This window comes from Artemia franciscana, unplaced genomic scaffold (genome assembly GCF_032884065.1).
Source record: "Artemia franciscana unplaced genomic scaffold, ASM3288406v1 Scaffold_284, whole genome shotgun sequence".
In the NCBI taxonomy this organism is placed as follows: Eukaryota; Metazoa; Arthropoda; class Branchiopoda; order Anostraca; family Artemiidae; genus Artemia; species Artemia franciscana.
Genome location: NW_027063596.1, coordinates 996,991 through 1,024,448, shown reverse-complemented (window position 1 = coordinate 1,024,448; position 27,458 = coordinate 996,991). Strand labels below are relative to the sequence as shown.

Here is a 27,458-nt window from a genome sequence, read left to right as displayed (position 1 = left end):
TCAAAAATATAAATAGTAAGCGAAATCTTGATTGGTTTAAGGAGAAAATCAGTTTCTCTTACAAATATTTCTTTAACTAAGCAATAATTAAAAGCATGTTAATTGACGACAAAAATTTGTAAGAAAAAACTTTTTCCGCAAAATAAGTTTATCATAGAAAAGCAAAGAGATAAATTAATCTTAATATGAGCTGAAATAAATTCAAATTGAAATTCAAGTTTAAAATGAACATAAATCTCTATGAATTATTACTTTAAAGCAAAAACAAACGAACCTTTAATAATTTTAAACAAAAAAGAAACAGAGACTACCACAAACAGGAGTAGGGCTAAGCCCTCTATCCCTTCTAAAGACAAAAATGTTGTTTTTCTTTACATAAAACAATACGCACTTTAAATATTATCTCTCTTATAGCCATAAATAAAGACAAATTGTTGAAACTTTCAGGAATGAACATCAATGTATTGCCAGTCGGGTATCAAAAAAACATATATCCATAATTGTAAATTTTAAGGAGCGCAGAAAAACCTCGTAACTTCTTTATTTCTTCTCTGATAACAGCAAAACAAAAATGGATTAATATGCATTGATTTTAATAATGATCTGCTTTTGCTTTAGGGTTATCGGAGGGAGAAAAAAGAGGCGAATTTTTATTCTTCTTTTCTTCTAAAAATTTACAGTTATGGAGAAATTTCCTTTTCAGACCAGGTTGACTGTATGTTATATTATTGATCTACATTTAATTAGTTATTTTCAGTGGTCTTTGTGCGTATGGTGATTCTCTGTCTTTTACCTTGCTGCTTTCATGGCAAATAAAAACACACTACTAGAAATAAAAACTGTTTATAAATTAAGTGAAATTTTATGGGAAAATTTTTGGCAAAGGGTAAATTTTGTATATTTTATCTATATATTTTATTGGTTTTTGGAAAAAGCCGATTGCCCATGGGAAAGTTTGCAATTCATAGCTTCCAGCTGAATTTAAAAATGCGACTTAAGAAAAGTTCTAAAAGTAAGGACTGTAGAGAACCGTATGTTGTGTACTACATTTTGCCTTTATGATGAAGACATAGGGAGGTAAGAGTGACATAAAGGCTAAAATTTACAAATAATGCAGAATTAAAGGAAAACACGAATTCAAAACGATAAAATACGTAATAATAATAAATAAAATCTTTGTGATACCAGTAGTAAGATTCGAAAAAAATAATATTTTTTATTTTATTTCCAGGTGAAGAAAACTATAAGGACAAAGTTTAAAGTAGACTATTAATTCTGATGCTGGAATATTTCTTCGTGAAATACCCTTCAATGAATTTTGACGACTTTCTTGGAATGAAACTCTCAAAACTTAATGTTACCAAATCAGGATTTGGGTGTTGAGATATGTGTCAATTTTTATGTTCATTATCGTACTGCTTGTAAGACTTAAAAATATTTTTTGATCATTGATTTTAGCTTTAAAAAGCAATCCAAAACATTCTTCACTACTTATCCGCCAAATTCTATTCATTTTTAATTTGCCATTGTTTTCTCTCCTAGATCAAGTATTTTTGAATTTAACTTTATAAAAATTATCTGAAAGAATGTTTTGAAATTGGGATAATATTTCTGTGAAAATAGAAGCCATGCTCAAACCTAGCTTTGCTCATATTTGTTCCCTGTAGCATCATTAAAACTTTTTTTAGAATAGGATATATGTAAAACTATGGATTTTCGCTGTAATTTGAAACTACTGTAGAAAACTGTAGTCGATATTTGTGCCTCAAGTGTAAAAAAGTCCCGTGTTTGGTTTTGAACAAAAGAATAAAATAAATAAAATAAAGGTGATAAGATGGAGAGACAAACTTGTCTTCTGTGATTGTCTGTGGCTCGATCTATCCACTTTTTCTTGTTTATTTTTTGGCAGGTTTCTTTTTGTTTACTTGAAGGAAAATTAGTTTCTTTTTCGCTCGAAATTTATTGGACCTTTCTTTATTTAATTTATATTATTGCAGTCAGCCATGGGAGATAACAATAGGAAACAAATCGCTGTTGATGACGCCCCAACTGTTTGTGAAACCCTTAGAAGAGAAAAAGATTCAAAGGTACAATTTTGTTCCTTATTAAAAGTTCAAGAGAAATTTTATGGGAAAAGTTTAAAAATGCGACCTAGGAAAAGTTCTAAAAAAATGCACCGTAGAGATCCGTATGTTGTGCTCCCCAGAAAAAAGTATGCTTCAATTTACTTTGACGCAACCAGCACACCTGAATAGAGTTGTGCTCTGATATGACTGTCCTGTTATGGAGTAGTTAGAAAAAAATGCTTAAACTGATGGGAGGTTAGGTTATGTGAGTGATAATGCATATGAAAATAATAGAAATGCAAAGAAAATGGAGAAAGAACTAAAATCTGATTTCAAGAGTTGTGAAGTGGATGCAATGGATAAAACTGTGGAAGATCTGAACAATGCAGCTAGACAGCACACTAGCACCATAGAGTGCAACCCACAGCCTATATAAACACCAGTTGTACGGAGTCGTATTTTGCCCATAGAAGGATTACAACACACATCTTTAGACTAGCCATTAACCTCCGGTGCTCCCACAGCCAATCAGGGCGGGAAGATCTTGACTCTATTCCAGGAGTGAAGTGAAATTTCCGTTGTGACCACCATGTGTGCGTAATGTTATCAGAAGAAAGCAGTGGAAGTCACACATTTATTGCGAAGGATGCAAAAGGAATACATGTGAAAAATATATTATAAAGCATGGTTTTTATTATATTATAGGCGACCATCATCCGAACTGTCCAGCCATTTTATGGTGATCGACTCAAATGCCCGTCACAATACATACCTATGATAAATGCATAGCGGTACTATTATTTAATATACTATTATTCCTATATATAATAATTTTCTAGGAATAAATTCTGGAAATTTAATATTCAGAACCCATTCTGATAACTTTTAGATTAAAAGGGATCAGCCAGGAGACGTTGCTTTTTTCACAAGTCGAGACGTTACTTTTTTCATAAGGTCTGTGACAATATTATTGGTCGTCAAAAAATGTCATATAATTCATTCCTTAAATTTAAGTCCTTAAATTTACTTAATTCCTTGTACACCCATACCGGACATTTTCTAGCCTAGGCTATTACTCACGACGAGAGTGGACTCCGAATGAAATTATCCAATAGACTTTTCTTAAACTAATAAAACTAATCTTAAACTACCCGAATTACAGGAATTTTCCAAGTTTATCATAATTTTGATTTTACATCTTAATGTTCTTTGGTTTATTCAGCATCATCAGAATACTATTTTCAAATCGCACGTAATTTTTTTGTGACAAGCACAATCAAAAAGGTTACGATAATCCACCAAAAATTGATAATTACTGAACTTACTTCTTGGCTGGAAATTTCGGCATGCGTAGTCCCAAAGTCCCAGAAGAGTACGCTTATTTTCATTGCTGTCACACCCGAGGACTACAGATTTTGCAAAAGGCATTTTATTTGTTGTTTTGCACAAAATAAATCAATATTTTGACTTTTGGAGTAATAGAAAACAGCTGTTGCAGTAATATTAAATGGACGAGAGAGTACTTTTGGTCTAGTACATAGCCAGAGGATTTCATCATACTCGGATAAACTTGGGAGTCAAATAACATTTGGGTAAAGGTGATGTATTACCCATAACCTGAAAAAATGAAATGAAGCTAGTCTAAGAGTTTGATTTCATTTTTCATATAGCATCTGCGACGAAAAGAAGCGCTCGTTATTGCGCTTATGTCGTTTTTACCTCACTGGCAAGTGTATTAAAACAAAGTAAAATTTTGACAATTTTCCTTTATGTAAGTTAGTATCAAGTGGGCATTGTTTCGGATGTGATAATCTGCGTATTTATGTCCCCTCTTCTATTCTCGAAAAAAAAAATCAAGCAGCAAACAAACGCCAAGTGCACAAACTTGGGCAGGCCCAGCTGTTACCAGTCAAAGATTCCATACTGGAAAGCTTCTTGTTTTAGGCAGCACTACGGATCCCATTCCTCCCTTATTAAATATCCCTATAAAATAAATCCTAATTGTTCTCACTTCCCATCAACTAGAAACAAGTTGCACCTTCCTCCTCAATCTTCGTCAATTTCCGTGCCCGTCCCCCCACCTCTAAATTCCCAAGGTAAATCCTTCTCATACCCTTCTTCTCCAAAGCATTATGAAATCAAATTAAAACCCTACCCGGGAAATTCTCAAACTCATCAAGTTTCCCAGTCGCGATTCCCCAATCGGTTTGTTTTTCTTAAATTTTTAGCTCCTATTGCTGAAATTCTTAATTTTGAAAAGCTTATGGAACTAGAATTGCTTTGAGAATCAAATCTTATAGATATTAAACCGGACGGGCACGATAATGGACGAAGATTGATGAGGAAGGTGCAACTTGTTTCTAGTTGACGGGAAGTGAGAACAATTAGGATTTATTACAAGACAATTATTAAATACAAAAAGTTTCAGACCTGAGTCACATTGACAGGGTGGGTACGAGGGATAAAACAAATGGGCTGGAGGTGGGGTTTCCTGGAGAGAGAGTAAGAAGGAGTCAAATTGGGAGAAATTTGACAGGGAAGAAAGGGGGAGATGGGAAGAAAAGAAGGTTCTGGGAAAGGAAATTGGACTGGGAACTTCCTTGGATGAGGTAGGTTAGATTTACTTTGGCAAATGACGGGAAGAGGTCTGAACCAGTAAACAACATCTTGGGTACATGGGATAGATATAGTATGTAAGGGGGTTTGTGACTGGAATGTATATGAATAAGAGGGGATTGTGGGAGGATTTGGCTACGATGGTGATGTGATTGGCCGTGAGTAGATTTCTGGACTGGGTGGGTGTTTTGGGGATAGGATACCTGGGCATCTGGGGCATGTTGTTTTGTATCGGATAGGGAGGGAGATTGTGAGGTGTATTTAATAAGGGAAGAAAGAAATCCGTAGTTCTGCCTTAAAAAAGAATTTCTAGTGTGGAATCTTTTACTGGTAACAACTGGGCCTGCCAAACTCTGTGCACTTGGCTTTCGTTTGCAGCTTTTTTTTTGCAAGATAGAAGAGGGGACATAAATATGCAGGTTATCACATCCAAAACAATGCCCGCTTGATGCTAACTAACGTAAAGGAACATTGTCGCAATTACGCTTTGTTTCAGTACACTTGGCAGTGAGGTAAAAACGACATAAGCGCAATACCGAATGCTTATTTTGGTCACAGATGCTATATTAAAAACGAGATGAAACTCTTGGACTAGCTTCATTTCGTTTTTCTTAGATTATGGGTAATAGATCACCTTTACCAAAATATTATTTGAGTCCCTAGTTCACCAGAGTATGATGAAATCCTCTGGCTAGGTACTAGACTAAAAGTGCTCCCTCGTCCATTTAATATTATTGCAATAGCTGTTTTTTATTACTCCACATATCAAAATATTTATTTAAAATGTAAATTCATTCAGTAATTGCAGTAAAGTGTTGATTTTTTTTTTAAGTAACCCAATGATTTTGTAGTTGGCAAAGCCAAAGACTTTCAAATGGATTCTTTTTTGCAATGGATCCAATTTGTTTCCGAGAAAACAGATTTAAAGGGTGCTTCAGTGATAAACCCTTTAATAATCAAACCATAAAAGCATTAATTAGAACCAAATTGAAGCTTTTCAAGAATGGTAAACTGGATGAAGCCAATAAACTAAGAAAATCAATTAAAAGGGAAAATCATAAATTGGCACGGTTCTACTACAAAAACAAGGACGGAGAATTGTTCACTAATAAACCCAAAAATTACTATTCCAATGTTAAAAATCTGTGTCGAAGGAGGCTTGAGCAGCTTAACTTCAACCTGCCTAAGTCATCTACTGTCATTGCCAATAATCTAAATAAATTTCTCCCTTCCATTGTTTAGACCCTTCCAGTATTATCCGACTAATTACCAACAATCCCTATCTACTTCTTTTCCCACTGTTTCCTCGTCTGCGATAGAAAGAAGAATTGAAACAAAACTAAGAAAAACAAGTGTTTTTCCTTTGGATATCCTGTTTTCTATTATCAGTGCCTTCGGTCCCTTCCTATTTAAGCCCCTGTCTGTCCTGTTTTACGAGATTACCGAGTTTAGGCGAATTCCAATAATTTGGAAACAGGGTTTCAAAACCCTTTTGAAAAAAAAAACAAATCCGGAAAGCCTAGTTTTTAAGGCATTCGTCCTATTACTGTTACTCCTATTTTTTCAAAACTTTATGAAGGATTCCTTGCAGATTGGCTAAAGGAAAAAATCTTACCTCTTACTGACCCGAGATGATTCGGGAGCCTAAAATCCAGTTCTAATTCTCACTACCTCGTTTCTCTTATTGACCACATCGGAAAAATCCTCGATAAGCCTAATTCCTTGCTAAATTTAGTTTCGACTGACCTTTAGAAGGCATTTGACCTTGTTAACCATAATATTTTGATTCAGAAACTTGTCAGCGAGTTCAATATTGATCCGTCACTGATAAAATTGGTTGCCTCCTTATAACAAATCTAATCTTCACACTGTCCGCAATGGCATACCCCAAGATACTCTCCTAGGCCAATTCCTTTTTTCAGTCATGATTAACAGCCTCGCGATGGAATTTCCTGATCGATAGAAATTTGTTGATGACCTAACGATTGTTCAAACTTGCTTAAGAAATTTAATAAGTAACCCTATGAGTATCCTCAATAAAACCGGAGAGGCCTTGGACTTAGACATGACAGTAAACCTATCTACTTCTACTAACACTACTACTACTAATAACTCATTGCAGCCCTAAGCCACCTGAGGCCAACACAGCTACGCACGCCCCTCCTCCAACCTAATCTATTCAATGCCTCCCTATTTACACCCTCCCAGGAAGTTCCCATTTCCTTTGAATCTTTATTTATGACATTCTTCCAACCCAGACGAGGACGACCTGCTTTCAATGTAGCCCCAGCCAGCTGGCCAAAAAGGACAATCTTTGGAAATCTGCCATGCTTCATCCTTAGAACGTGGCCTAGCTATCTCAACCTTTCTTTCATTATAGCCCTGGAGAGCAGGATTGAACCATATTTTTCGTACTGCCTGCTGTTTGAAATACGGTCAGTCAGCCAGGAACCCAGAATAATCCGTAGGCAATTTCTCTGGAAAACATCTAGTGAATTTTCGTCCGCTTTTTGAGCGCCCATGCTTCAGAGTAATGTTTGACCACTGTCGTCACTATAGCTTCTAATATTCTAATCTTGGTTTGCAGACTTATGTTTCTATTCTTCCAAACTTTTTTCAACTGTGAAAAAACACCCTGGGCCTTAGCTTTTCTACTTTTAACATCTTCACTGCTCCCACCGTCTTTACTAATATTTCTACAAACATAAGTGAAGCTGCCCACCTGATGTTTTAACCTCATAGGTTTATTAACTTAGTCTTCTTAGAATGAATTTTAAAACCTGTTCTAGCACCCTTACCTTGCAAATTTTTAAAATTCATTTATTTTGCTCAAACTTTAATCTAATATGCTTAAATAATCAGCACAAGTCCAGGAAAGTTTTTCCTCTCCATTTGATTTGGTAGTCTCCAATTCCCTTTCCTGTGCTCCCTAAGACGAAGTCCATCAAAATGATCCATGTAAAGGGGGATAGAACAAAATCCTGCTTAACTCCTGATTAAATACAACACCAGCTGCTAACCCCATTTCCTACTTTAACCGCAACAGTATTACTCTCATACATAACACAAATCACTTTAATGTATTTGTCTGGTATACCATATAAGGACAAGACCTTTGCTACAGCTCTTCTATCAACAGAATTGAACGCTTGCTAGTAATCGTTAAAAATGAGGACCAAATGTGTTTGAAAACGAAGGGACTTCTCAATTATTAACCTAAGAGTGAAAACTTGGTCGACACTTGCTCTACCTTTTCTATAACTCCACTGTTCACCTCTTAAAACTTTGTCTACAGCGTCTGTCAGTCTGCAAAGTATCATATTACTAAGTAATTTGCTACGTACAGAGACCATACTAATACCTTGATAATTACAAAACTCACTCTTGTCCCCTTTCTTATACAGTGGTTGAATTAAGGTTTTCCTAAATTCATTAGGTACTTCCCCTTTTTCGAAAATCATATTCATAACTTTCAGTAGCTTATCTCTAACCTCAGTGCCACCATATTTAAGAAACTCATTTGTCATAATATCAGCACCTGGAGCCTTATTGTTTTTTAATTCTTTTAGTACTGTCGCTAACTCTTCCTCACAAAACAAATCTTCCTTCACGTCCAAGTTATCACAAACTTTTCCATTTTTGTCTATAAATTTTCCTGCAACTGTATCTCGGCTTAGCACATTTGCAAACTGTTCCACCCATCTCTCTATAACTCTTTCCTTATCACTTATTGTGGCCCAATTCTTATTGTTAACTGGGTCTAGTCTGAATTGACTACTCACTCTCTATTTATCAACATGCCAGTACAATGTTTTACTGTTCTGCTGTCTAGCTGTATCTTCCAGATTCTGAGCAATTTTATCCATGGCCACCTCATCACTTCTGCTTAGTTCATATTTTAATACTTTCTCTACTTTCTTGACATTCCATTTATTTTCATACGATATATCACTCAGAAAATTCCTGTACAAACCACTTCTATTCTCTATTAAGCATAAATCTTTTTCACTAATATTCGAAGTTGTAGTTTTAACAGTTTTCTCTAAGACACCATCAGCAACTTCGCAAATTATTTTTCTAAAATTTTCCATCCATATTCCACATTGTCAAATTTTAAACTCTCAAGTTTAGTATTCAACTGTTCCCGGAAGATTTCTCTCAAATTTTCATCTTGGAGTCTACCAATATCATAACTTTCTGCGAGATAGTTACCGTTCCTAAATTTCAGCTTTAGTTTAATCTTAGATACTAGTAGATGGTGATCTTTACTTTTAAGTTTAAAAACAGCAACCCTATATACCCTAGTATCTTGCATTGATCCTGCTAGTCTTTGGTTTACATTACAATAATAAATCAGGCGTGCTTTCTTACCGTCATGTGAATACCATGTAAACTTATGGGCCACTTTATGACCAAACACCGTATTAGTTACAACTAGAATTGTATATCTACAAAGTTACATAAGTCTATAGCCTAGGTAATCTGTCTGTAAAATTCTGTAGGTCAAAAAAATTTGTAGTTAAATGTCCGTAGCCTGTTTTCTTTTCTTACACCAAATTTACCTAGGCAAGGTTAAAATTTCCAAGTAAAAACCCCATATTTCCACCTGGTACCCTGTCTATTTGCTCCTGTAACTGTAAGTAAAATTCATTTTAGTCACTAGTATCTCTGTTAGCTGGTTAAAAAGGGACTTATACTACTATAACTGATACCCTGAACTTTTTAGTTATAAAAGGAGCAATTAGTATTCTATCATTAATACCTTCCAAGCCTAAACAAGACATAGCAGCTTCCTTATTCATCATGAGCCCTACTCGCTGCCTATGTACCAATTGTGTTGCAAGAGCAACACTTTGGTTTTGTCCAGTTTTTTTTGTTTTGTTTTTGTTTTTTTTTCTATGCCGCCAATGTCGGCTTATTCCTAGAAACTGGTAAGGGTCTAACCTGCGCAGTTTTTACGGAAAGTGTGGACCTCAGGGCGGATTGATGAATATGGCATTACATTTTGGAAAGCTCTGCAGAACTCTTACCTGGGGCCAAAAAGGATGGTTTTTGGTTGTCCACGAGCCAGAGCCTAAGGTGTTCAAAGTGAAGTGGAGTTATTTAGCCTATGTCAGAGAGAAGTATCTGAAGTTGTGCAGCCAAGTTTTCGTTTCATCAAACCATGTTTCTGCTGTCGAGTGGAAAGCTCCCTTCTAGCAGGCAAGCAGAAAGGCACCACTTTCAAATTGAAGATGGACTAAAATCTATAAGTGTTAAATATATGCGGTAGTTACCCAGCCCCACAGCCAATATATCTTCTTTGAGTGATAAATAGAAAAATTTACAAAAGCAAAAAAGTGGCAGTTTTCCACGGGTCCGAAAGTGCTGCCGTGATTTTGGCTGGATTTATCATTTGTTTTTTTTTGGAATTGGGATTGAGGTAGAGAAATGTTATCAGATATACCTCTTAAACTTTAAAAGTTCTGTCATTGCTAAAGAAATTGGAGCTTATCCTTTTCTCCTTTCTAAGTGGTGACGTTAGAAAGTTGGCCTACGGCAAAAAAAAATGAACTTTCAAACTAAGACAGATAGATTTTTTTTTTCGATGGCAATCGATAGCTCCTGAAAAGCTGATCAAATTATATGCCATGTATTTTTTGATACAAAAATTCCTTCATGAGATAAACTAGTTTGAAAGTTTCAAGGGGTTGACAACTTCAGTGGTAGGGTTACACTGTAACAAAAAATAAGCCGATACCAATTGTGATACATGTAGGGGACTTGTAAGGAAAGGTCGGCTGTTAGCTCATAATCATTTTCGGCAGTGAAGGGTTTGTAAATTTTGCCATTTAGTGTACCTATTAATTGTTTCCAGTGTATTTGATGATAAGACCGAGTTGGTTCCAATGGTAAGACATGTTGGGGACTTGTAAGTAATAATCGTCTGTTAGGCTACAATCATCTTTAGTGAAGAGGGGCTTGTAACTTTTGCTAGTTGGTGTAGCCTAAACATACTCACTGTAACCTAGAATTAAGTGTTTACGCAACGGGTACAAACGATAACATAAAACAACGAAGCAGTTTCACATAGCCTTTGATCATGTGATCACTGATCGCGTTCTTCTTTGAACATAACGTTTTAAAAGCTTTGATAGGGTGACAACTTCAGCGTTTAACCGATAGCTAAGAAACAAAACCAAAGTGTTGCTCTCGCAACACTTCATTCGGCCAAGCCGGACAAAGATTGTTGCAACACTTCACGTTGCTCAGGCAACGTAGGTATAGTTTTTCCTGCCTGAGTAAGCCAATTCTATGTCACCTAATTTCAATCTTCCTACTCCTCGGATATGAGTTTTTGAAACTTCTAATAAATTCCGTTCAACCCGTCTGAATTCGTCAGTCAAATGCCAATACGATAGTCACTTTTTAACGTCACCACATCCAATTTTCTTGTTATTTAAATCATTGAAATTATTTTGGCGTCAGGAAAAGCAATGATCCCAGATACCAATGCAAGATGGGAACATACATGTCTTCTCAAGTATATACTGAAGCGCCTAAGCCGGCTTTGAACCAGATAGCAAGAAGACCCCTCTAGGCACATGATAATGCCGATTTGCTCCCTCAAATCCTCACACTGTAAAGAGTGATTAATTCTAATTAAACAGATTTTGTGGCTCATGGCTCATTCTTAAAGAACTGGGACAAAATTTGAACTTTAGTTTAAAGAATGAGATCTTAACAAGGGAGCGAACCCTCTTATATACGTAATAAAAATATGAGAATATAAAAGTTCGCTACGTAGGTTAATCTATAAATTATGTATATTTACTACTAATAAAAAGGTTCGTAATTAGAATTAAAAGGTTTAGTGACCTTTTTGAGTAACCTGCCCCTTTTTTCTCAAAATCGTCTGATCAAAACTTTGAGAAAGCCATTTAGCCATAAAAAGTAAAATCAATATACCGATTTCGTTTGAATTATTCATTTACGGTGAGCTAAAATCAAAACATGAATTAAGTCAAAAACGTTAAGAAGCTAAATATAAAAGAATAAGTTTGTTTAACAGAAAGTACGGAGTGACATAAAAACTTAGAACAAACATGTACTATTCTGTAAATTAAAGTGTCTATCCCCTCCTCAACACCCCACTCTTTAAGCTAAAGTTTGATTTTTTTCAAAATAATACTTTTTAAAACAATAAAAATCTTTAACGTAGACTGGGGTGTTGAGGAGGAGACAGCCCCTTTCATATCCGGGATATTTTTTTTTCGTTTTAAGAGTTACTGTCGCTCATTATTTTCAGCTAGAAAAACTTGTTTCGTTGTTTAATATCTCTCAAAGACTCAAAAAAATTTAATAAATCCAAAAAACAGCCTTGCGAAAAATTTTAAAAGAAGGCAATGTACCATTCTCGCTGCTCCAAAAAAAAACTAGTTTGGAAACCCTTTAGGGAAGGAGAGTTTCTTTGTACCTCAGTTTAACAATAACAAACCCTAGGATGGCAATTATTTTCCCAAAACGTCATTCCCCATCCAGATCACGCCCCAACGAACTTTTTCTGAGCACATCCCCATTTTTTTCACATTCGCTGTGTTAGTTTCAGATATGAAAAAACTTTAGACCCCCTTTATCACAGAGAAAATGAATGAAATATCCTACTGGTTTCTTCCTTTGGTTTCTCTCTTTTATTTATTGGCTGATGGTGCTGCACAAGTTGTTATATTTTATCATGTTGTTATGTATCTATATATATAAAAATAAGTTGTTGGTTTGTGTGTCGACTGACGTCATGTTTGTCGACTGACATCATTATAAGGATTGAGCAATATGCCGTCATTAAGTGGTTTAATAACTGACTTCATGTTTCTCGACTGATGAAATTACAGACCGGGACACAAATGACGACCCGGACACTGGAACACATGGAATATAAATGACGACCGGGACACTCAAAGAGAAATTACAGACTGGGAAACCGGGACACAAATAACGACCGGGACACAGGGAATATGAATGGCGACCGGGACACAGGGACGCAACTACAATTTGGACACCGGCGGACACAGGGGGGATATATAAATTACGACCGGGACAAAGGGAATGTTCGATTAGCAATCACCATCAACAAAGCTCAAGGGCAATCATTAAAATAATTAGGTATAGATCTGAATACGGATTGTTGTTCCCGTGGACAATTATATGTTGCATGTTAAATAGTAGGTAGACCTGACAATCTATTTATATGCACAGACAACGGGACAGCGAAGAATGTTGTATATTCGCATGTTTTACATAGTTAAAAACATATATATATATATATATATATATATATATCTATATATATATATATATATATATATATATATATATATTTATATATACTAGCTGTTGGCTGTATATATAGCTGTATATATATATATATATATATATATATATATATATATATATATATATATATATATATATATACTAGCTGTTGGGGTGGCGCTTCGCGCCACCCCAACACCTAGTTGGTGGGGGCGCTTCGCGCCCCCCCCAAGCCCCCCCGCGCGCGTAAGTCGTTACGCGCCATAATAGTTACGCGCCATTGTAGTTGTGTCCCTATGTCCCACCTGTGAATATAGATAGATATATATATATATGGTTTTAACTACGTAAAACTTGCGAATATACAACATTCTTTGCTGTCCCATTGTCTTTGCATATAAATAGATTGTCAGGTTTACCGACTCTTGAACATGCAACATATAATGGTCCATGGGAAAACAATCTGTATTCAGATCTATACCTCATGATTCTAATGATTGCCCTTGAGCTTTGTTGATGGTGATTGCTAATCGACCATTCCCTGTCCCGGTGTCCCGGTCGTCATTTACATCCCCCTGTTTCCTCCGGTGTCCCCGTTGTAGTTGTGTCCCTGTGTCCCGGTCGTCATTTATATTCCCTGTGTCCCGGTCGTCATTTGTATCCCGGTGTCCCGGTCTGTATATACATTCGTTTTTTAGTTTTGTTTTTCTCCTTTATTTTTTTCCTTTTTTTTTCTTTTTTAGCTTATTTAGATTTTTAGATTTTTTAGTTTTTTTATTAGTTTTTAGTTTTTTTTTCTTTTTAGTTTTTTTGTCCCGGTCGTCATTTATATCCCCCTGTTTCCCCCGGTGTCCCCGTTGTAGTTGTGTCCCTGTGTCCCGGTCGTCATTTATATTCCCTGTGTCCCGGTCGTCATTTGTATCCCGGTGTACCGGTCTGTATATACATTCGTTTTTTAGTTTTGTTTTTCTCCTTTATTTTTTTCCTTTTTTTTTCTTTTTTAGTTTATTTAGATTTTTAGATTTTTTAGTTTTTTTATTAGTTTTTAGTTTTTTTTTCTTTTTAGTTTTTTTGTAGTTTTTACCTTCTTTTTAGTTTTGTTAATTTTTTTTTTACTTATGTCCTGGTCGTCATTTATGCTCCCTATGTCCCGGTGCTTTGTTGATTGCTAATCGAACATTCCTTTTGTCCTGGTCGCTTTCTCTTTGAGTGTCGTCATTTATTTTTTTCTTTTTTAGTTCTTTTAGTTTTTACCTTTTTTAGTTTTTTTTAGTTTTTTAGATGAAAATTTTTTTTAGTTTTTTCCTTTTTTCTTTTTAGTTTTTATTGGTTTTTACCTTTATGTTAGCTTATTTTTCAGTTTTTTCCTTTTTTCTTAGTTTTTTTTTATTTTTTATTTTTTTTAGTTTTTTACCTTTTTTTAGTTTTTTTAGTTTTTTTAGTTTTTTTAGTTTTTTAGCTTTTTTACTTTTTTTATTAGTTTTTAGTTTTTTTGTAGTTTTTGCCTTTTTTTAGTTTTTTCAGTTTTTTTTTAGTTTTTTATTGGTTTTTACCTTTATTTTAGCTTATTTTTCAGTTTTTTCCTTTTTTTTAGTTTTTTTTTAGTTTTTAGTTTTTTTAGTTTTTTACCTTTTTTTAGTTTTTTTAGTTTTTTTAGTTTTTTAGCTTTTTTATTTTTTTTTATTAGTTTTTAGTTTTTTTTGTAGTTTTTGCCTTTTTTTTAGTTTTTTTAGTTTTTTAGCTTTTTTATTAGTTTTTAGTTTTTTTTGTAGTTTTTGCCTTTTTTTAGTTTGACAACTTATTTTTATATATATAGATAGTTTTTTTTTTACTTATGTCCTGGTCGTCATTTATACTCCCTGTGTCCCTGTGCTTTGTTGATTGCTAATCGAACATTCCTTTTGTCCTGGTCGCTTTCTCTTTGAGTGTCGTCATTTATTAGTTTTTTCCTTTTTTTTTAGTTTTTTATTGGTTTTTACCTTTATTTTAGCTTATTTTTCAGTTTTTTCCTTTTTTTTAGTTTTTTTTTATTTTTTATTTTTTTTAGTTTTTTACCTTTTTTTAGTTTTTTTTTAGTTTTTTTAGTTTTTTAGCTTTTTTACTTTTTTTATTAGTTTTTAGTTTTTTTTGTAGTTTTTGCCTTTTTTTAGTTTGACAACTTATTTTTATATATATAGATAGTTTTTTTTTTACTTATGTCCTGGTCGTCATTTATACTCCCTGTGTCCCTGTGCTTTGTTGATTGCTAATCGAACATTCCTTTTGTCCTGGTCGCTTTCTCTTTGAGTGTCGTCATTTATTAGTTTTTTCCTTTTTTTTTTAGTTTTTTATTGGTTTTTACCTTTATTTTAGCTTATTTTTCAGTTTTTTCCTTTTTTTTAGTTTTTTTTTATTTTTTATTTTTTTTAGTTTTTTACCTTTTTTTAGTTTTTTTTTAGTTTTTTTAGTTTTTTAGCTTTTTTACTTTTTTTATTAGTTTTTAGTTTTTTTTGTAGTTTTTGCCTTTTTTTAGTTTTTTCAGTTTTTTTTTTTTAGTTTTTTATTGGTTTTTACCTTTATAGTTTTTTTAGTTTTTTAGCTTTTTTATTTTTTTTATTAGTTTTTAGTTTTTTTGTAGTTTTTGCCTTTTTTTAGTTTTTTCAGTTTTGACGTCACCTGATCCAGTTTTTTCAGGTGACGTCACCTGACACATCCATCCATCCATCCACAGACAACTTATTTTTATATATATAGATATATATATATATATACTAGAGTTGGGGTGGCGCTTCGCGGCACCCCGACTCCTTGTAGGCGGGGGCGCTTCGCCCCCCAAGCCCCCCCACGTGCGCAAGTCTCTACGTGCCATATTAGTTACGCGCCATTGTAGTTGTGTCCCTGTGTCCCACCTGTGAATATATATATATATATATATATATATATATATATATATATATATATATATATATATATATATATATATATATTTTTTTTTTTAACTACGTAAAACTTGCGAATGTACAACATTCTTGGCTGTCCCATTGTCTGTGCATATAAATAGATTGTCAGGTTTACCGACTCTTGAGCATGCAGCATATAATTGTCCATGGGAAAAACAATCTGTATTCAGATCTATACCTCATTATTCTTATGATTGCCCTTGAGATTTGTTGATGGTGATTGCTAATTGAACATTCCCTGTGTCCCGGTCGTAATTTATATATCCCCCCTGTGTCCGCCGGTGTCCAAATTGTAGTTGCGTCCCTGTGTCCCGGTCGTCATTCATATTCCCTGTGTCCCGGTCGTTATTTGTGTCCCGGTGTCTCAGTCTGTAATTTCTCTTTGAGTGTCCCGGTCGTCATTTATATTCTCTGTGTCACAGTGTCCCGGTCGTCATTTGTGTTCCGGTGTCCTGGCCTGTAATTACTGGACAACCGGGACACAGGGAAAATAAATGACGACCGGGACACAGGGACACAACTACAACGGGGACGCCGGGGGCCCAGGGGGATATATAAATGATGACGGGGACACAGGGAATGTTCGATTAGCAATCACCATCAACAAAGCTCAAGGGGAATCATTAGAATCATGAGGTATAACTAAAAAAATAAAAAAAAGGTACGGATTGTTTTTCCCATAGACAATTATATGTTGCATGTTCAAGAGTCGGTACACCTGACAATCTATTTATATGCACAGGCAATGGGACAGCGAAGAATGTTGTATATTCGCAAGTTTTACATAGTTAAAAACATATATATATATATATATATATATATATATATATATATATATATATATATATATATATATATATATATATATATATATTCACAAGTGGGACACAGGGACACAACTATAATGGCGCGTAACTAATATGGCACGTAATGACTTACGTGCGCATGGGGGGCCTTGGGGGGGGCGCCAACCCAACAGCTAGTATATAATAAATATCTTATCTATCAGGTATGCAATGAATCATTTAATTATCTGTTTTATCTAAAAGGGGTAGTTTTGACAGTTTGTTTCAGAACGATACTTCCCCAGTAATTAATAGTCAATAAAAGCGGAACTGGCTTGCAAGATCATTTTGTGAAAATTATATTATATAGCGACTGAAAAAGCGATCTTTTTGAGAATAACTGTTTTTTGTTAAAATCACAATTTTATCTGTAAACTAGCATCAATAATTGGGGCTCAGTTATGATTGAATACTCAATTGTATTTTAACTTCAGTTATGTTATTAAATAATCAGTAATCAGCTCAGTTATGATTCTTGAATTTCTTCACACCAAATGAAAAGTTCTCGAGTACAAAGACAAAAGTAAAATTTGGAGTTCGGTTGAACTTTTTAGTGTAATAATTAAGAATTAATACTAGAAAACTCTCCACTAGTGGCTCAAACTCACTTTCCAACTATGGCCAATTCTTGTTGTCACGTGAATAATGATCTTGGAGTCTTTTGCTAGTCATACAGTTTCCTTTCCTGCAAATATATTTAAATAAGCTTAAATTTTTAAACTAATTTTATACAATAAAATATAAATAAAAAAGTTACTGTTAATCCCAGTAAATATTCGGGAAATATGCTTTATATTGAGCGTTTACCTCTTTGTCATTCCGATTTTACTAATCAATATTAATTATAATTAGTGGGGAATTTTGAGATAAGAATAAAAAAAATCTATAGATGATCATTTATTAAAATAGTTTTCTGCTGTTATCTGTGAATTGGAAAGGATGAGAACTAAAGTATAATTAAATGCAAATACGTATATAAATAAAAGTAAAGAATTGCTCAACTGATATCAGCTCTGAAAGTACTGAACAACATTGATCAAGTAAAACGATTGTCATCATTTATTTTTAGATTACCCAGAAAATACATTCACCAACAGCTAATGTATTCTCTAAAGGCATTCTTCCACATCGGCTTCGGGATAAGTCCCATGATCTATGGCTGCACCAATCAGTAAGCTTTTATTCAGACTCAGTTTGTGATAACGGTGTCTTACCAACAACCCAGAACAGTGGTTCAAATGTGGAGGTTCATTCAATTGGTACTACTGAGTCTTCAGATGTCATCCAAGAGGTAGATGTCTATATATTTTTCTGTGCTTTATCAATATATCGACCATTGTTCAGGAAACTAGGTTGACTTATATTAAATTTGGATTACTGTGATGCTTGTTGCGTAAAAATGCCTTAAAAGTTAAGAATATCATAGGAAAACAGCAGGAGGGAGGAACCCTATAGTTATAGGTCCACCTCATGGTTGTAGTAACGAAAAAATATTTAATTGGCAAGACCAACCAAAGTTCTTTAAGAAGTCTGCATAGCCAAATTCTGAAGAAGAAAAAAACTATGGGCAATAAAAGAGGTAAAAGAAAGATGTTTTCACTATTTTTCATTAGTTCGTTGTTTTTATCATTGTTATGCATATTTTCTTAACCATATGCTGTAAATATGAATTAGATACGAACGTTTTACTGAAATCTTTACTACCAAGTCACTTTTGCTAAATAAAAAGGGAGGAAAATAGATCAGTTCTTATATGAAACATTTTCAAATTTTCAGAAACGTTTGAAGTTTAGAAAATAACCTCGCGGGCGGTTTTGACAGCTTTAAAGTTCCGTTTAGATTAATTCCTCGAAGGCTAAAATTTGGGATAGTTATGAAGTTTGTAGAATCAAGCGTTCAAAAGTAATATCCATAATATTCAACTGAAACCCCTCCCAAAAATATAAATTCTTGTCAACTCCTTCCATCATATTTATCTGCATTTTATTGCTAATTTATTTGAGGATAGCTCTTGCTTGGAAAACTACAAAATTAATTTTATTTTAAATTCAAATGAATTTATTTCAAATCCGTCAGTCGAATTTGCATATCGGTATTTTCCTCCTTTTGTATGGCTTATTTTTAGATCCGATTGCAAACTGAAAAGCTTCGAGATAGCACAGATCAGGCTAACTTGCCACGGTTTGTTGACACTCAAGAGACAGAGGCTGGAGTTACATATGGAACAATGCAGGCAGCGTTTGGAAACTCTACTCTTCCAAATACTCCACCAAAGTGGTTCCTAGAATACATGGAAGCTGTGAGTAAAATCTTCTTCCTTTGTTTTATAGAAAAAACGGAATCAGGTGGCAAATGTAGTAGCATAAAAGGGTACAAGTGAAGGGATGGCTTTCAAAGTCACTTTCGATCCTTAAGAAAAGGCTCTAGAAATTTGATTTTTCAATCGTATCCATCCCCAGTTCCATCCCCATTTTTACGACTACCTATTCTATATACCATCCCACTACCAATTCTATTTTGTACATGGCGCGCATATAGCACTTTCTTAAGATAGTTAATAGCGTTTTCTATGATTTTCAGAAAAGGAAGAGCAATTTTAAGAAAGTGGTTGCGGGATCTTCTACTCCAAACATCAGAAAGGGGGTGGACGCAGATTTAAGTTTATAATTTATTCCCTCCGGGTTTCAGTTACCATTTCATAGGAGCTGAATTTTCTTTTGCCAGCGAAACAAAAACAAAATCATAGTAAAAATAAAAAAAGCAAATTCATTGCTTTAGCCTTTCTTGGCACTAAGAACTGACGGACATTTTTTATTGTATCGTTTGAAATGTTGTCTTGTTAATTTAGGTCTTGTCTCTCCTACCTTTTCACCTCTTATCCAGATTTGGCTGTTTTTCTGATACTTAGCAATCTATTTATGGTGTGCTGCACATGTTTTGTAGTCAAAATGGTAATTACCTCTCCCACTTTTTTGGATTTTCTTTTACTATTAAAATTCTTAAGTTCATTTTCCTTTGCTTTTTTATTGAATCATGAGAATAATTTTTGAAATTGTAAATGGCAAATAATAAACTTAATAAATACAGTTGCAGACACTGAGGACGTACTGGAGAGTGACACAGCTGTAAGTAAACAAATTTTGCTTTTAATTAGTAATTGACACTATCCATCAAATTCTATTAAATTAAATTATTAAATATGTTTTAGCCTTATGGAATTTTGTTGGCATCAGTCTGCTAAAGACGTACGACCTGAAATACCACTATTCTACTTTTTACATCTGTTTTTATGGCCCTTGGTATTTACCAAATGACATATAGCGATCGCAGTTTCTGTCGGTCTATCTGTCTGTCTGTTCCAATTGTACAAGTTCGGGCAATTACTGATAAGCTAGACGATGAAAGCTGGCAGCCATATCAGGTACCAGATCAGAATAAATTAGAAATATCATCTTCTCCGGTTTGACCATCTTGGGCGGGAAGGAATGGAGGGACGGTTAATTTGAAAAACTAGAAAAAAGAGGTATTTTAACTTACGAAAGGGTGATCATATCTTAATGAAACTAAATATTTAGAAGGATCTCCTACTTTAGAACAGTTATTTTAAATCCTGACCATATCCGGAGACATTTGGAGGAGCTGGAGGGGGAAACCAAAAATCTTGGAAAACGCTCAGAGTGGAGAGATCGGGATAAAACTTGGTACCCAGATGCGTGATTGAAATAACCGGACCTGATCTACTCTCATTGGGGAAGTTGGGGGGATTTCAGTGCTTTAGCGAGTTTGGTCCTATTGAACGTGCTAGGACGATGAAAATTGGTAGGCGTGTCAGGAACCTCCACAAATTGACTTAATAACAGTCGTTTCCCCCAACTTGACCATCTGAGGGGCTAAATGGAGAGGAAAAATTAGACAAAATGAGGTATTTTTAACTTACAAATGGGTAATTGGATTTTAATGAATTCTGATATTTAGAAGGACCTCGTGTCTCAGAGCTCTTATTTCAAATCCGAACCGGTATTAAGCCTCTGATTTTTCTTTTAAATCAATCTATTTTTTCTTAGGATTGTTTATTCTTAGTTTATTCTTAGAAACCTTTGCTTGTATATTGAATCAAGAGAATAATTTTTGAAAGTGTAAATGGCATTTTAATAAACTTAATATATTCAGTTACAGACATTGAGGATGTACTGGAGAGCTGAAAATAAACAAATTTTGTTTTTAATTAGTAATTGATCCATCAATTTCTATTAAATTGTTAAATATGTTTTAGCTTTATGAAATTTTACTTCACCAGTCCACTAAAGACGTGCGACGTTAAATACCACTAGTCTACTTTTCAGTTCTGTTTTTATGGGACTTGGTATATACCAAGTGACAAATAGCGATAGCAGTTTCTGTCTGTCTGTTTGTCTGTCGGTTGCAATTTTACTCGTTCGGGGACTTTCAGATAAGCTAGAACGATGAAAGTTGGCAGGCATATCAGGTACCAGAGAAGATTAGCTTAGAAATAGTCTGTTCTCCGATTTGACCATCTGGGAGGGGGGAGTGGAGGGACGGTTAATTCGGTAAAATTAGAAAAAAACTAGGCATTTTAACTTACGAGCGGGAGATCGTATCTTAATGAGATTTAATATTTGGAGGGATCTTGTACTTCAAAACTTTATTTTAAATTCTGACAAGATCCAGTGACATTTGGGGGAGTAAGAGGGGGAAACCAGAAATCTTGGAAAACGCTTATATTGGAGAGATCGTAGTGAAACTTGGCAGGAAGAATACGCACAAGTCCCAGATACGTCATTGAAATGACACGACCTTATCTACTCTTTTTGAGGTAGTTGGGGGGGGGGGCAGTTTTCAGAGTTTTGGCGAGTTCGTTGCTTTTGAACGTGCTAGGATGATGAAAATTGGTAGGTGTGGCAGAAACCTTCACAAATTTACTTGATAACAATCCTTTCCCCGATTTAACTATTTGAGGGGCTGGAGGGAGAGGAAAAATTCATAAAATGAGGTATTTATTAACTTACTAATGGGTGATTGGATATTAATGAAGTTTAATATTTAGAAGAATTTTGTGTCTCAGAGCTATTATCTTAAATGCCGACCCTATCGGGTTATATTGGGGGAGTTTGAGGGGGAAACTGGAAATCTTGGAGAACGCTTAGAGTTGTGAGATCGGGATTAAACTTGGTAGGAAAAATAAACAAAAGTCCTAGATACGTGATTGACATAACTGGACTGAATCCACGCTCTTTGGGGAAGTTGAGGGGGGGATGTTAGTATGGAAAAATTACAAATATTGAGGTATTTTTAGCTTACGAATGGGTGACCGGGTATTAATAAAATTTGATATTTAGAAGGAACTCAGAGCTCTTATTTTAAATCCTGATCATATCTGGTGATATTGGGGGGAGGTGTGTCACACACCCCCCAATCTCTGAGTGTGTCAGAGACCTGCACAAACTGACTTGATGACAGTCGTTTTTCCAAATTAGACCATCTGGGGGGCTGAAGGGAGAGGAATAACTAGAAAAAGTGAGGTATTTTTAACTTACGAAAGGGTGATCGGATCTTAATGAATTTTTATAATTAGAAGGACTTCGTGTCTCAAAGCTCTTATTTTAGATCCTGACCGATATTAAGCCTCCGATTTTACTTTTAAATCAATCTATTGATTCTTAGAATTTCGCTAGAGCTCATACCATATGAGTTCTTGGTTCTTCCGACCTCGTTACAAGTGCTACATGAGTTTGTAGCTCTTGTCTCTGTGTGGACTAGTTGGAGTAATTTGAAATACTTCACAATTGGCTTTAAAAAAAATTAAATACATAAAAAAAATTTTGGCTTGTTATGTCTTTGCAATAGAAAATCGTATTTCTTTTGCAAATTCTTGAATATCTAACTTGGACTATGTTTTTTAATGTCACCCCGAATTTTTAAGCTCTCATATTTCGCGATATAAAACTGATTCTATGATACCGAAATTTAGAGTTGATATAAAGCTAATTACTCATTGATCAGAAAATCTAAAATCAATCAAAAGATGGCAAATAAAGATAACAACACTGTTTTTCGACAGAAGATGATGGTGACTTTTAGTGGTGGTCGAAAATTTGAGGACTAAAATACAGTAAGGAAATGGACATGTTTTTAAATAAATACCTGAATTTAGGCTTTCGTATTTGGATTGAAATTACGCTCTAAATAAAAACACAGTTTAATAAAAAAGCGGAAAAACGGGACTCACTTAAATTGTTCTGTTTGAGTTGATTAGATTTGGATCTAACCAAATTATTAATTTTAAATTTCTTATTATAATAAAATTTCAACAAACAAATGAGCATTAGATTCTTTAAGTATTCATGTGTACATAAGAGTTATTGTTGCAAGAGTTATCATAATAAGACGATTCCAATGATTGGAATATAAATCAATGACCTTAACTTTAAACCAATCATCTTCAATTTTTTTAGGCGTAGAAATAATTACAACCTATTTAGTAAACTTTGAAATTGAAAAGTTAATTCTTTCAAATCAAGTAAATTAGAAAATTAGAAGTTCACTTGAAGCCTTTGAAATAATCAGAGGAGTTTAAAATGTTGCATCCAGTCTAATTTGTTCTAAAAAGGCAGTCAATTTGTAATAAGCACAACTTAATAAGACCAAAATTGTTTTAACAATTGTCCCTGGGGGTCTTGTAGTAAAGACTCGTTTTTTCTCTGTTGTTTTATTTATTTTTTACTAGAAGATTAAAAACGAATGTCCTTGCTTTTTTTTTATCCATTTCAACGAGTTAAAACACTGAGAAAGTTGACTAATCTACGTGTAATTTCTTTAAAGTTGTACTATCTTTTTGATCAAGCAATTGCTCCAATCCTTTTTCTCCGAATATTTTTTGTGACAGAACGCACTTTATATTCAAGTCAAAGATATTATTCTTGAGGTACTTCAGGCTTTCTTTGCCTTTTTTATTCGAAATAGAAGTAGCTCTAGTTCTAACTTGGTCGACACATTTTGTTGCTTAAAAATTTGGTTCTGGACTAAATTTGAAAATATTTTGTCAACTGGCATTTCAATGTCTTTTGTATGTAGAATGGTTGAGAATGTACATGATTTCTTTTGCTGGGTTGGATTACAACTGGTAGTAGTAGTGGCAATTGTAGCCTGCAAGTATTACCTTTTTTGTCAATTGATCATTTTGCTTATTATTTTCTAAAAGTTCTATATTAAAATCCTTAGTCATTCTTGAATTACGCAGTCTTGACAACCCGTAACTGCATATTTTTTTTTTCTTCATTTTCGTCATTGACCCGTTGTAATTGTCACTTTCGCAAATATTTTACAGGAAAATTTTTTTTCTTCATTTTGTTTATTATTAATTCATATATTTTTCAATGCTCTTTGTCCTAGCTGCTTGGATTGGTCTTGTCAAATGGTTAGTTGCATAAAATAGTGCGTTAGAATTCACCACATAGACACTTTGTCTAGGACGAAAACCGCAGATTTTCACAGCCCAAAAACTAGTTTTTCCCCAAATAGTTCTAGTCCTAGACTGTAAGCAGTAATTTCTTGCTGATATACAAAAAGATTTTGTACATGGAGAATTAATTTCACCGTCTTTATATAAAAAGCCAGAGTTTATATTTTTAAATTTGCAACTTTTCTAAAATTAATTGTTAAAGAAACAAAGAGATTTTTGGATAGGACTTATTTGGAAGAAAGATTACCGTTAATAAGGAATTAAATTTACCATACATTTGTCTTTTAAAAATTTCATTTATGATTTTATTGGTAAACATGATTCAAAAAGAAAAGCAAGCTAATGCAGTAAAACTGTATCAAAAAATCTTTAGAAAGAAGATTTTTATTGAATCCAACTCTAAATTAACAACTAATGGCTAAATGATTAAACTGAAGGTCTACTGGAATGGATTTCTGGCAAATTTTTGCAGCAAACAATAAGGATTTAAGTTGCTTGTAGAGGATTCTTAAAAATGGAAAAGAAAGCTGTTTTAAACAATTTGTATCACCATGCTCTTAAACTAAAAAAAATATCATGCAAGTGTCTATTCAGGCACATACGCAGTGAATTGAAAGAGGGTGAAAAAGTTGGTTTTTGGGAATGGGTTGCTTCCAAGAGCATATTTTTCTACTCTTTGTAAAAATACAATATAACTTTATTCCCCCCCCTCAAAAAGTAGATGCGCTGGTTTCTAATGAATATTTCTTAAGTCATGGGTAGACATATTTTAATGACTGCATTGGTAGGATGTCACGCATTAAGTTTTTTTCTATTTACTCTTATTAAAGGGTCTTTCTTAGTGTAATATGTATGGCTACTATGTGTTGCTTTCCTTAAGAATTATTTTCTGTATTTCAGTTTAAAAGAGACCTTTTTGAGAGGTCAGTCGCCCGATTAGATAAATTAGAGGTAAAACTTGAAAAATTTGTTGCGATTCTGGCTACTAACCCTGTTCTGGCTCCAAATACAGAGGAGAATACAATCAAGAATACTAATCTTTCAAAAGAAAATCAAAACTTTGTTGGATGTGGCTCTAACCCATACACTGATGGAGTGATTGAACTGCAGGAGCATCCAGCCCAGCCCAAAATATCCCAGTTTTCGTTTCCTAGGATACCAGCTGATACTGTAGAATTTGCTGCAACAGCAAACCCACGGGAACACTTGGATGAACCAGTTGTTGCGCTTGAATTGATTCAAGATACCCTTGCTATTGAAATACCTCACGTTGAACGTCAAGGCACAGTGGAGTCCCCTATTTCCATGGATGCATTGCAAGTCCATACTGACAACATTCTATTAAAAGCTGCACCAGAATGTTTAAACAAAGCGACTGTGGCAACTGACGACCCATTATATGGCTCAAGAGAAATCCCAGTGAGTTATTTTTTTCTCTCTTTGTTGTTGTTAGACCCTAATTTTATTAATTTTTTTCGTTATTTTTCCTTGAAAATAATCAGGTTTTACATGTTAACTAAACTTACCGTTAAGTTACTCATAAACACTTTCTGAAAACAAAGAAACTCTAAATCACTTGGTCCAGTTGTCCCAATGGGGCCTGAAGTTGTTCCAGTTTTATTCGTTAAACAACTAAAACAACAAGCTTTGTCTATGGCATATTTGCCATTACAACAATAGTTCCATTGATTGTAGTAATAGATTGATTCATCAGCTTTTCTCAGATTCTACAAAATTTCTCATCAATCAGTGTCATGTTTTGTGTTTGAAGAATATCACATACTATAGTTTTGCTTCACATTTTGCAAACAGTTACTGAAACTGTTCGTTAGCTGTTAATAAGCAGAAGATTGGGTGTATGGGGTAGAGGATCTGGTGTGTTCTGAACGTGGTATTTGAGCTGTGGACGATAATTTTAAGCAAGAACCAGATTCCGAATCTGGAAAACAAATAGAAAGCCCTCTTGTGACTTGTGAAAATTGTTGTTTATTTGTTTGACTACTTTCTGAAGATCTTGGTAGCAGTCCCACATCGGGTTATTGAATTTTGAGAAATATGCTTGGGATACATTGTAACAGTGAAAAGACTTTATTCTCAACCTTTCCCTCTCTCAGAATGGACAACAGTTCCAAGCAGTCTCTCAAATAAAAAGAGACAACATTCTAAATTAGCCTTCACATAGCTGTAACTTGCTCTCCGTTAAGAAAAAAAGTATTTTTATCTTTACAAATGTTTTTTTATTAAAATTGTTAATTTTTGGTTTGGGCTTACCAATAGCTGTGCATCAGGCTAAATCTACCCAATCTGAAACAAATTTATAGTAAATTACCTACTTACATAGACTTCGGTCTTCCACCACCTAATTTGAGATAGTGACAATTATTACATTTGGAATGTATAAAAGATACCCATGCTTCTTACTGCTAAGTTTGATGACTCGTGAAAAGTCCCATTTACTCACTACAGTAGGGTAGTGTTTCTAGTAAATAATTTTCGCAACACTGAAATCGGATTGACTTCTTGTTTTCACTTTTGGTTGAACCTTTTGCTTTTAGGGGTTGCAATATACAGTAGAAAAACACAAAGAAGAATCGATGTGTCATCATTCAGACTTAATGTACTCATTTGCAGAAAAGCAACAACAGGAACTTGCGAAGCTACAATCTCAGATTGAGGCGCTAAGGAAAGAAAAGAAAGATTCAGGTATACAGCCTAAATAAATATAATTTAGTGTTTAAACCTTATTTTGAATAGTTTTTTCTCTGGTTACACAATTTTTGAGTGTCGTCTTTTGTCATAAATTATTCAAACTTACGATCTAAAAACACAAAATTAAATAACTTATTCTTATTGTTGATGTTTATAGCGTTTATGATTCATTTTAGACTATTTTGAAATTTTGGATTTAATTTATTTATTTATTCATTCAGAGTGGTTTATTTTTATTTACATAGCAATTGAAAGTATGAATTAAGAAGCTAGAACTTTGAAATATTAGGTTTTGACCAATATAAGTTAAAACAAATTGTAATATTATAAATACAAATAGTAATGGAAATGCAAATAGTAATAATGAAGTTAAATGCAATCAAAATACAGATAGTGACTAAAATTTTGTCTTCAAAATAGTGATGAAAAGAAATTTGATAGTCACAAATGTTTCTACCCTACAAGAAATGTTTTAACTGTAACTATCTAACTATTTAATTAATTCCTTCAA

At 34.0% G+C, this 27,458-nt stretch overlaps 1 protein-coding gene across 3 annotated transcripts in view; it reads left to right on the top strand.

Moving 5' to 3' along the window:
* The window catches only part of LOC136043035 (uncharacterized), a 70,594-nt gene that overhangs the window by 25,319 nt on the left and 17,817 nt on the right, over positions 1-27,458 (top strand). The window contains exons 2-6 of one of the 3 annotated variants that reach the window (XM_065727935.1): positions 1,998-2,087; positions 17,828-18,049; positions 18,884-19,057; positions 25,139-25,657; positions 26,794-26,941. In XM_065727935.1, the coding sequence (XP_065584007.1) occupies positions 2,004-2,087; positions 17,828-18,049; positions 18,884-19,057; positions 25,139-25,657; positions 26,794-26,941 (1,147 nt within the window). In that variant the 5' untranslated portion in view covers positions 1,998-2,003. The remainder of the gene's footprint in view (positions 1-1,997; positions 2,088-17,827; positions 18,050-18,883; positions 19,058-25,138; positions 25,658-26,793; positions 26,942-27,458) is intronic. The other 2 variants (XM_065727937.1, XM_065727936.1) reach the window with 2 other exon arrangements.